Raw genomic sequence first — 10,781 nt, forward strand, 5'->3', positions numbered from 1 at the left:
TACCTCATCTAAACACTGGGAGGCAGGACTAGCAGAGACCACAATGGAGGCTGAGGGCTGCTTTTCTGGGAGTGAAGCATCGGGTGCAACGGCCACTAGAGGGGTGTCCTCCTCCATTCCCTTATCCTCATCTTGCTCTTCCACTTCAACTTCTGCACTCTGAGGCCTGCATTCTGTCTCCTCCTGGGATGGATTCACTAGTGATTGGATCAAAACATAATAATATTGAGGACAGAAACACACTAAACAAACATTAGTATCCTACAGGCTGCGTGGGACAGGAATCCGAAAATATGTAAATATTTGTTACACCAAAGTCCTGGCACACAGTTTCAACATTTAATGGCCTTCCCTATGCTTGCTTACCAATAAATAAAACATAAGACTAAAAGTGGGCAGCACAGCGGTGCAGTGGCTAGCACTGTTGTCTCACAGTGACCTGTCCAGGGTGTACCCCGCCTCTTGCCCTATGATAGCTGCCATCGGCTCCAGCCCCACCGCGACTCCGAGAAGGATCAGCGGAAGAGGGTGGATGGATGATTAGAAGTTTTGTATGTGCGGAACACACCGAATTAGACATGCAAAAGCCTGCTTTTATTCTGAAGGATTACGCTTCCGCCGGTGAACACCGGAAATCAAAATCAATAAATATTATTTTTAAACGTAGATCCCACAAAGTAATTCGTGAGCACTGTCCTAAACATATTCAGAAAATTTTAAGATCATGTATATTATTAGACCTGTAAACGTCACACGGAAAGCGTACCTTTTCGAAAAACGCAAAAAGACCAAATTATGACAGCTTATCGGCTATAACTGGTGCTAAGCGGCTCCAGCTTAGTTTCTGCTTCTAAATTCTGCTAAGGCACACGAGAAGGCCATAAAAATAGAAAAAAAATGGGCTAATGTGATACGAAAAGGTGTATACAACATAACAATACAGCACAAGTGTACAACAAGTGTGTTGTTCATTTAAAGCATGCAGAAACTTACTTATTAGCCAGTTTACTTGCTGTGTCCGGTTTTTTGGTGTTTGTTAGATAAACAAGGAAACACATTCCTTATTGTTATATCTCTGGAGTCTTCGCAGGCCTTTAAAATTAAAAAAAAAATAATAATAATTTCACAGCCAATCTCAGCAAAACCCAATCACCGACTTTTCACTTTCCTGGTGTGTTGTGGTTACCATAACAACGACGCTATACGTCCACCTTAACATAAGGAGAAAGCCTTGAATTATTTCACCTTCACTGAAAAGTAATGCGCAAGCTATGGTTATTTTTTCTACTTATCTACCGTTTTCTCCTGTTTTGTTAATACACAAAAATCCCAACGGACTTCATTCAATCCGACAATTAAAAACAAAAAACAAAACTTATTTTACACTTGCAGCGCATGTCCTGCAGATGGCGTTAAATTACAGGTTAATTACCCCCCCTTTTTTTTTTTTTTTAAATCTCTAGCGCTTTATCGTCATGTGTAATAAAATTGGCTCCATGGAACAACATCAGTGGCCAGCTGGCTGAACACCCTGAACTGGTGAGTGTTGAAAACCTTAAAATGATATCCAGGGTGAACGATGGCAGACATTCAAAGTCATTGTTCTCCTGTGTTGTTGAAAATTTTTTCCCACAGTGGACTGTGGGAGGTGGCATGACCCATAACTTATTCCCGGCAACAGCTGCTGAGATGTGTTGTCTCAGCAGTATATGTATGTGTGTGTGCATGCTGGTATGTGATCCGTTCAAGATGTCCCATTAGGAAAGGATGTGATATTACTAGAAAAGTTGTGAGTTTACTAGCACCAGGAAAGAGAAACCTTATCGGACTTAATTTCTTTAGGGCTTGGCAATCCTCAAACATTTGTTATTTGTTGAATTTTATTTTACACTTACTTGGCATGTCCAATATATCTATTGGCTACACACACACACACACACCACAAAAAAACAAAAACCAACTCATCTTCTAAGTGTGAGTTCTTTTTTTTGTCTAGAAAAGTCATAAATTGTGAAGAGTAATGCAGTCATGTGCATTCGCAATGCCATGTGTGCACCCAGTGGAGATGCAGATTCATACATCAAAGCCCTGACAACACACACATATACTTTATTAGGTAAATGTTGCTAGTAGGGTTGGACATAATTTTGCTTTCACATTCAATGCTGGAAACATTCCTTTAGAGATTTTGGTCCATATTCACATGATAGCATTATGTACATGCTGCAGATTTGTGGGCTACATATCCATAATGCTAATCTCTCAAATCTCAAAGGTGCTCTATTTGATTGAGATCTGGTGACTATGGAGACCATTCGAGTACAGCGAACTTATTGTCATGTTCAAGGCCCCAGTTTAAAAATCATCTGAGTGTCAGACAGACAGCAGGAATACAAAAGAGGACCCAAAAGCAGACTCAATAGACTGTTTCTTTCTTATTAGCAACACTTCATTGAACACAGGGATCACTGTAGTTAAAGCAGGGCAGTGAGAGGTTTTACAGGTGTGTGATCCACTATGAGGCAGTGATGAGTCATGTCTGCACACAATATTTGCAAAGAGGAGCGATGAATGATTGTTTACTTGGGGTCGCGGAGAGCTGGGTTTCCTAAGGGTGGTGTGGTTTTCCAGGTGAGTGTCAGAGTGTGACTGAATGAGTGAAACAAGATGTCCAACATTTCCTTTTCTTTCTCAGACTGATGGGGTGTAGTGGTGAGCAAGTGTGTGTTATACTTGTATAACTATGCATGTGACAAATAAAGAACCTTGAACCTTGAACCTTGAGGGCAGGCAGGTGAGGTATCTTACCTTTTCTTTTTGCTCCCGACAGCCGAGGAGGAGTGAGCAGCAGAAGCCAGCAGGTGAGTGCTTGAGAGTTATCCAGTAGGCAAGGAAGACCAGTGTCAGAGGAAATCAGGAGAATGATTGAAGAGTGTGACTGTTGATCCAAGGCCAAAGATGACACCATCAGCTAAAACTCTGCCAGAATGTTGAGAACTGAGCTGGTCCTAAAGTACAGCCTGGCTGATTGCCATCCTATCAAGCTCAAACTAGTCTGTGCAATCTCCTCTGATCTCTGGCAGTCAAATGGGATTTTCAGCCAGAGAACTGCTGCTCAGTGGCTATTTCCTTTTTTTCCAGACCATTCTCTGTAAACCCTAGAGGGGACTGTGCAGGTAATTGACAGTAGATCAGCAGTTTTTGAAATCCTCAGACCAGCATCTGGCACCAACAACCATTCCACATTCAAAATCACTTAAATCAGCTTTCTTCCCGATTCTGATGCTCAGTTTGAAATTCAGCAGGTTGTCTTGAGCATATCCAAACACACTGAGTTGCTGCCATGTGACAGAGCTGATTAAATATCTGGTATAACACACAGTTGAACAGGCCTAACTCATGAAGCAGCCCGTAAGTGTTGGTTAGTGAATGCACACAAACAGAAGCTGCCCCTTCAAATGTGCAGTAATACTTACATTCAGATATGTACTAGACTTTTTACTGGCATCAATACAGCAGCAAATTTGCCTGTTACTCATTTCCACATGATGTCCCACCAACTGATAGAAAGTTGGTTATTCAAAGGGTTTTTTTGTCTTCAAAGTCATCAGCTAAAATGAGATCTTTCCAGTTTGTGACATTTATTTATTTTCTGCTACAGATATAACAAAACAGGGGAAAGGATCAGTGACAACAGCATAGCCCATATAAGTAAAAAGCTGGAGAATGGAAGGATAATAGTACCCGCACCCCCTTAAAGAACAAAATTCATTTTTTAGCTTACTTGCTAAGCAAACATGTCAATAACTTAATAACCACCCCCTCGTTAAATCTAAATAAATCTTCTAGTACTTTGGAATAAACGTGTTTGACACAGTCACATTTCCAAATTAACCCTGAAAATCTTCCAACAGTCTGGATATGTTATCTCTCCAGTCCTGGCAGGATTTAGTTTATTTTGGTATTTAAAAAAAATGTCCCTAGATACACCATATTTGGGTAAATAAAACATGACCCTAAAATAATCTGTTCTCGGGTGAATAAATCAGGATTGCCATGTATTGTGGAAATTTGTGCATAAAGCTGACATTTCTTTAGTTGTTGAGCTAGTCAGTGCTTTACATTCGGGTGGGGGGGGCTCCTTTGACTTTGTTCATATTTTGCTGATGTAACTAACATTTCAAGTGTCAAAATATGCTGACTACATATGTTATAAAAGTCTGTTCCACCATGTCTTCTCATCAACCTAACCATAATTGCTGGCTGAGGATTTATGAGTTAGATTTTTTTTCACCACAGTTCAAAGTAACTCCTGTAAAGTTCGACAATCTACAACAGATGTTGATGATGCATGTTGTGTCAGGCAACACGGGGGACTTAGCAAGGCAGAAACAAGGATTACACACTACGTGCAAGTGATCAAGATCGGATTATGGATATCGATGCTAGTCTTGTGTGAAGGAAAATAAACATCCACCTTATTAAGATGTGAAATACTCAAACAAAATCTGTGCTGACAGCAAATCCGAGCACAGTTGGGGTGCCGGGGGTATTCCCTTCTCCTCTCTTGCGTTTTGTAAAACAGGTGAAAAACCAGTGTCGCGCAATGTGCATGCATGTCCCATCTGTGTTTGTTTGCTCCAGGGCTCACGTACAAATCAGGTCATAGGAAAAAGTGACTTTTATGCAACATGCAGACTCCGGACCCCTGTTTTATTGCAGTACTGTAGTCACAACAAATGCAACTTGGGGATTTGGTGTAATCTTACAAAACCCTTCACCACCACAACCCTCGCTTTTCCTGTTGGAAAACAGCTTCTAAATAACTTAATTAACACACACACACAGACTCAACGTGTGTTTTCTGTACATTTAGTGTGCTGCTAGCTTTTTCTTGTCCAATAACCTTGTAGACAACAACCGGAGACAGTTTTTGAACAGATGGTGAAACCAGTTTTTGTGCACAGTCGTTTTTAAAATAAAGTTTGTGTCCATGAGAGATCTTTACCTGAATTTTAATTATAGAATAAGATGCAACAATATTGCACAAGATGATACGTGATGTTGTGATTACTGTAATTTGTTTCACTCCCGGGATGGAAACTTAATCCAGCTTCCTTTTGTCTTTAATGTTGGATCAAACTTCACACTGCTGAGCTGGCATTCGGTGTAAATATTTTTGCAGCATCAAATCTCGGTTGAGCAAACTACTTAAAACATAAATCACTGAGGAACTCAGCACTGCTGTTGGCACACGGTGAGGCTGATGTCATTATTCAGAGTCTTGGTGGGATCTCTGTGGAGATTCCGGGATATTGTTCCATAGTGAGTCAGTGGACAGAGAGAAGGCTCAAAGGAAAACTGTTCTGCTGTAATGCAAACCGTAAGACCCCCTTCAGCTTGAACCACTGGCTCTCATAAAAAAAAGGGGGAAAAAAGAAAAGAAAATCAACTATAATGGACAACCTTGAATATGTTTTCAGTATGTCTACAGGAACTGGCAATTGGGGCCATATGTGTGAGTCAGTATCTGTGTACATTTTAGGACACAAGCATGATGTTTAAAGAATGTTTAATCATTCATTTGTATTTTATCATTTGCATCTTTGAAATGTAGCCTCTGAAGTATAATATATCAAAAGATTTATATGTGATGTCCTTATCATGTCAAATCAATCAGATATGCACTTTTCATTTACAGCTTTACCTTTCTATGCTGGATTACACAATACAGTTTACCACACCTATTAATTGAGAACCTTCACAGACACACCTATTAATTTTCCTATTGGGCCACATGAGAAACTTGGACAGTTGTTGAGGACCGCACCAATAAACTGATCTTAAGTCTGCTCAGTATTAATTTGATGTATTCATAAGCTTACTGGTGCAACCCATCATAACAGTTCCAGTTTATCATGTGGCCCAGTGGGGAAATGAATTGCCCACCCCTGCCTTACAGGATGCACTGGATCTTTACTTGGATCTGTATGGCCGTTGAAATATTCAAAACATTCACTATTAAAACCTGTCAAAGTGCTTTACTCGTTCATTTTAAAGAGAATACTTCAGTTATTAATACTACTAACCAACATCTGGTGTCTGTGATCACAAATATTTAAGGTCTTTGATTGCTGAGACTTGCCATTACAGGCTTTTTGGATGAAGTAATGTCTTCATAGATTCACTCATTTAGAAAGTCTACAAGCAAAGACATGTTAGAAATAGAATTATATTAGTTTTAACATGTTTTAGGGTCATTTTGTGGTATTGTTAAAGTAAAATTTTAATGGTATGAGTCTGTTCCTTACTTTGATGTATTTTTTTTGCCATTTTAGGTTGCTGTGTGTTCCTCAGAAAGCCTGTTCCACTTCTAAGAGAATTAGCTAACGTTTGCTGGTGCGCATATAACAAATATCGACTCATCTGTCTTTAGCCATTTTGTACTTGGAATCTGATGGAAACGCTTTGCACATGCATTTATATTTCTTCTACTCACTCCTGGTGAAGCCCCACAGATCTTGTGCAACAAACAGATTTGAACAGGAAGTGGGAGGGACATTTTAGGCAAATATCCAGACGTTTGTGCCAGAGATGGCTGTACATAGGACAATCTTTCTCAATGATATGATGCATATCCTAGATTAGAAAGAAAATCTGAAACAGAGCCTTTAGAGACAATTAAGAATTCCATACACTGATCCTATTTTTGGAACCTTTTGGATCGAGCATCCGCCGTTCTAAGAGTATAAATTTTATATCACAAGAAAACAAAGAAAAACAAAATAGTTATATATAGTATATATTCATACCATCATGTTAGTTTATACTGGAATTTTCTATGCACTTCTATCATTAGACACTTTGCTGATACACTTTGGAATTTGTTTTCACTTTTTTTGTTTTTTACATCAGCAATTTTGTGTTTTGGATTTCTATTGTGTCTACTCATAAATAAATACCTTCTCCCGCCACATAAATTCCCTCAATTAGATAATCCAGCTCATTTACCCCGTTAATGCATCAAACAATGACTGTATTTATGCTTGGTGCATATAAATGTTAATTCCTGGAGCAAATCGATGGAAAAAGCATTGTTTAAACAATAATTACACATCTTTCTGGGGGTAAAGAATGCCGGCCTAGCTCGCCACTAATTGAAAGGCTGAATCTACTTCAGTTATTGCCTTTCACTTTAAATGCCCACTCTAATTATATAAAACTGGAGTCTACTGACTCACTGTCTTTGTTCACACAAAGGTTTTGGGATTGTAACGGAACCGTGTGTGGTAAAGAAAGTAGATTTCATCCCACAAGTCTTTATAGAGGAGAACGGTGTAGCAAAAAACCCTGCTATCAACAAAGTAATTCATGCCGTTATATGCAGTTGTGTGAAAAAGAGAGTTTTCACAGGACTCCATGCAGTCCTTTGAAAAACAAAGCACTGCTTCAATAGGAATTAAGAAGTAGCAGCCAGGTTTTGCTAATCAAATGCACTTGATTAACTGATCATCAGTAATTGTGTCAGTAAATCCTTATAAACGCAGAGGTTTTGGCAGCTTGCCGGTCTAGAGTCTTAAGGTATGTGTTAACACAAGGCATTCCCCGAAGAGGGGGTCCCACCAAATTCACCTCCAGGTTCAGATGATTTTTCACACCTATACTTCACTTATTCTGGTCCAAATCAGTCGATGAATTTGAGAACTTGTAGCTTTTCCCTGTCATTTGTTTTGTTTTTACATAGAAAAAAATCCAACTGAACTCCAAGGAAACCAAAATGTATCACTAAAAACCATGTGAGAATGTTGGGTCCACTCATTGGCCAGATTGGTGTCCAGGGTGGGAGAAACAGAAGTAAATATAGGAAGAAGATGTTGTGTGAGAAAATGGAGAATTTATGTTCATTTCACTGCTAGTTGCCAGTGCAGACTTTTGCACTTTTATTCTACTTTTCCACACGTTCACACCATAAATGAAACACTCTGGAGTTTGTTTGGAAAAGTACCGAGGCTAAAAGGTCTCAGTTTCAGTTGTTTTGGTCCTCACCAGTGCGATTACTGTGTTCACACCTGCACAAACGAGCTGCACCAAGGGGGAAAATGAAGTTTGATTTAACACACTCAGACGCCACAGGCCCCGCTTAACATGTTAAATGCTAAAGTTCATGACAGTACAATCAGAAAAAGAGTTAACTGAAGAACGGATTGTTTCTTGCCAGCAGAAGGCCGCTCCTCTCTAAAAAACATTACAGCCTGGCTTAGGTTTGGAAAGTTCAGTCTGTACAAACCACAAGACTTTAAACTTTGGTCTTCCTTTGGACAGACGAGACCAAAGTGGAGATGTTGGCTATAATGCACGGCACCATGTTTCTGTACAAATACCTCATATGTACCAACTGTCAAAAATGATGGCGAAGGATGATTATTTAGGCTTGTTTATCAAAATATTCTAGAGTTGAATGTGAGATGAATCTGTGCTATAACCAAAGCTTAGCTAAAACTAGCTCTTGCAGCAGGACTGAAAATGAAAATAATCAAGGTGTCCAGTCTTCAATGTGAATGAAATGTTGTGATAGGACCTTAAGAGAGCTGTGCATAGATGAATGCTAACAAACTTCAATGGACTAAAGCAACATTGTAAAGAAGATGTGGCATAAATTCCTCCACAATGATGTGAGAAACTGATAAAGTCATTACTTCGAATTCTTGCTACTGACTGCCAATAGCTACTGAATCATGGAGTGTATTTGTTTTTCATTGGACTGCAAAGAGTTTCCATAGAGAAAACTCCTATATCCTCAGTTTAAACATTTGTCTGTAAAGCTTGGATTGAAGTTGCAGCCAGTTAATTGATTCCAGGTATCTGGACACCCCCCCCCCCAATGACCTTTGAAGTGGATTTCTCCCAGGACACTACAAAATGGCCTTGGGGATTAGAGTGAAATTACCACAACCTTCCAGTTTCCACTAGGGAAGGATAAAGGGTCCCCTATCTATTTTATGGCTTCCCAGAAACCTGTATAAATTATACAACCAAGGATCTTGAGGTTAAATCGGAATACTGCTAATAGCAAATAGGCCACTAAAATATGTAAAGTTGAACAAAAATACAAGGACAAGTTGAGGACAAGTTAAGTGCCACTAAAACCACTTTTACAATGTAGCAAGTTACCTTTGTTCATTCAGAGAAGCCTGTACATTGTAACCACCGTATGAGTCCTGGCTTGATATAGTGTGTATAGGGTTTACTTAAATACACAGACAGAATTTGAGCTTGTGAAACCTTCACTGCACATGGTTTTTTGTTGTCTTCCTTTCAGCTGCCATTCTTCTCTCTGCTGGACACATAAAAGAGTGTGTTTTGTCTCCTATGACCCTTATGTATAAGCAAAGGTCAAATAAACAGCCAAATAAATGGATACATGTAAAACCTTAAATTAAAATGTAAAAATGGTTGGAATCAGAATAGGTTTGCTGTATTGTAGCCACAATTTAATCATTACAAGTTTTCACAGTGCAGTGTAATAAAAAAAAAAAAAAAAAAATCACAACAGACAGAAGAAAGTGGAAAAACACAGTAATTGATGTCTCGTCACCACAGGCGAAATTTAATGACCTGCGTTAGCAGGTAGCTGACCCCTCCTTGAGAGTATCAGTCTCCTTTATTGCTAACACTGGAATGCCCTGTGAGGAAAGTGGGTAAAAGAAGGAAAGAAAGAGCATATGATGTGTGTTTGTGGAGTGTAATTTGGCTTCTATGAGTGTGACACACTGACAAGGATGGAAACAATTAGCTTCATCTGTTCACCAGATCTGGAGGATAGCCTCTCTTTACATACATGGTCGCGTCTTAGAATTGTGTGTGTGTGTGTGTGTGTGTGTGTGTGTGTTTCCCACAGATCCACTGGAGAAATCCTCCAGGACCGTCTGGCTTCCTTCCCTTTTATCCCAGCCACAGTCGTCAACAGGCAGCCACATCCTCGCAAACGCTGCCCTTGCTGGTCAAGCTGGTTAAGACTATGGAACATCTAAGATACAAATCTTCTCCTACTGTTTTCTATTTCTATCATAATAAATTCCTTCATGTCCCTCATGATAAATCAATTTCTCTGTTTCTGTTTCTCTGTTTCATTTATCAACACATATTACACTACATGAATTCCCTGCCAGAGACTGAGCCATAAGGTTTAAGGTTAACTCGAACTTGTCGTAACCTAAAACCAAATCTTCAACCTAAAATTACATTTGTAACATGACAGGGACTTGCTTTATGTCCCCAAAAGGAAGGCAAATACAGATTATGTGACTGTGCACACAATGAAAGTAAGCACCTGCCTTCACAACATCTACCACCAAATATAAAAGACGATAGCAAAATCCCTCGAGGAAAAATAGATGTTCCTTTAAAAGGTTCAGTTGGGCTTATACTCCAGGTCCATGTTGGAAAACCTCTTCACTGTTGTGGAAATTTGTGCATGTGTGTTCAGCACAGTGGCCACAGAGTGATACCGTGATACCTCTTATTAAATGAAATCATATAGGACTATACACAGTGAGGTTTTTCAGTAAAGCTGCATTAAGTAGCTGTAAGATTTTTATTGGAACAGGAACATCAGGGACCAATATCTCAAAATTTCAACTTGCAATAACAGAGTTTTGGCCACCCAAAGGCAATGGAAACACAGTGTAAGCAAAGCACAATATCAGCTAATAGATGCTAATTGCACATCTGCTCACATAAAACAATTTCAGCATTTGGAGCTGTGTGTTAGTTGCGCTCAT

The 10,781-nt window shown here is 39.4% G+C and overlaps 1 protein-coding gene and 1 long non-coding RNA gene across 2 annotated transcripts in view; one reads left to right on the forward strand and one right to left on the reverse strand.

The window, feature by feature from the left end:
* The window catches only part of ccdc146 (coiled-coil domain containing 146), a 64,479-nt gene extending 63,116 nt beyond the window's left edge, over window positions 1-1,363 (reverse strand). Inside the window, exons 1-2 of the mRNA XM_085252472.1 lie at window positions 994-1,363; window positions 4-197 (exon numbers count right to left, since the gene is read on the reverse strand). Coding sequence (XP_085108598.1) covers window positions 4-197; window position 994 — 195 coding nt within the window. The 5' untranslated portion in view covers window positions 995-1,363. The remainder of the gene's footprint in view (window positions 1-3; window positions 198-993) is intronic.
* Window positions 1,235-10,019, forward strand: LOC146555762 (uncharacterized). Its single transcript, XR_014889256.1, has 3 exons — window positions 1,235-1,539; window positions 2,831-2,861; window positions 9,899-10,019. It is a non-coding gene; the product is annotated as an uncharacterized LOC146555762 (long non-coding RNA).
* Window positions 10,020-10,781: the final 762 nt, after the last annotated feature.

This window comes from Mchenga conophoros, linkage group LG17 (assembly GCF_057382185.1).
Source record: "Mchenga conophoros isolate Kocher_MC1m ecotype Shallow Benthic linkage group LG17, M_conophoros_male_GT1.1, whole genome shotgun sequence".
Classification (NCBI taxonomy): domain Eukaryota; kingdom Metazoa; phylum Chordata; class Actinopteri; order Cichliformes; family Cichlidae; genus Mchenga; species Mchenga conophoros.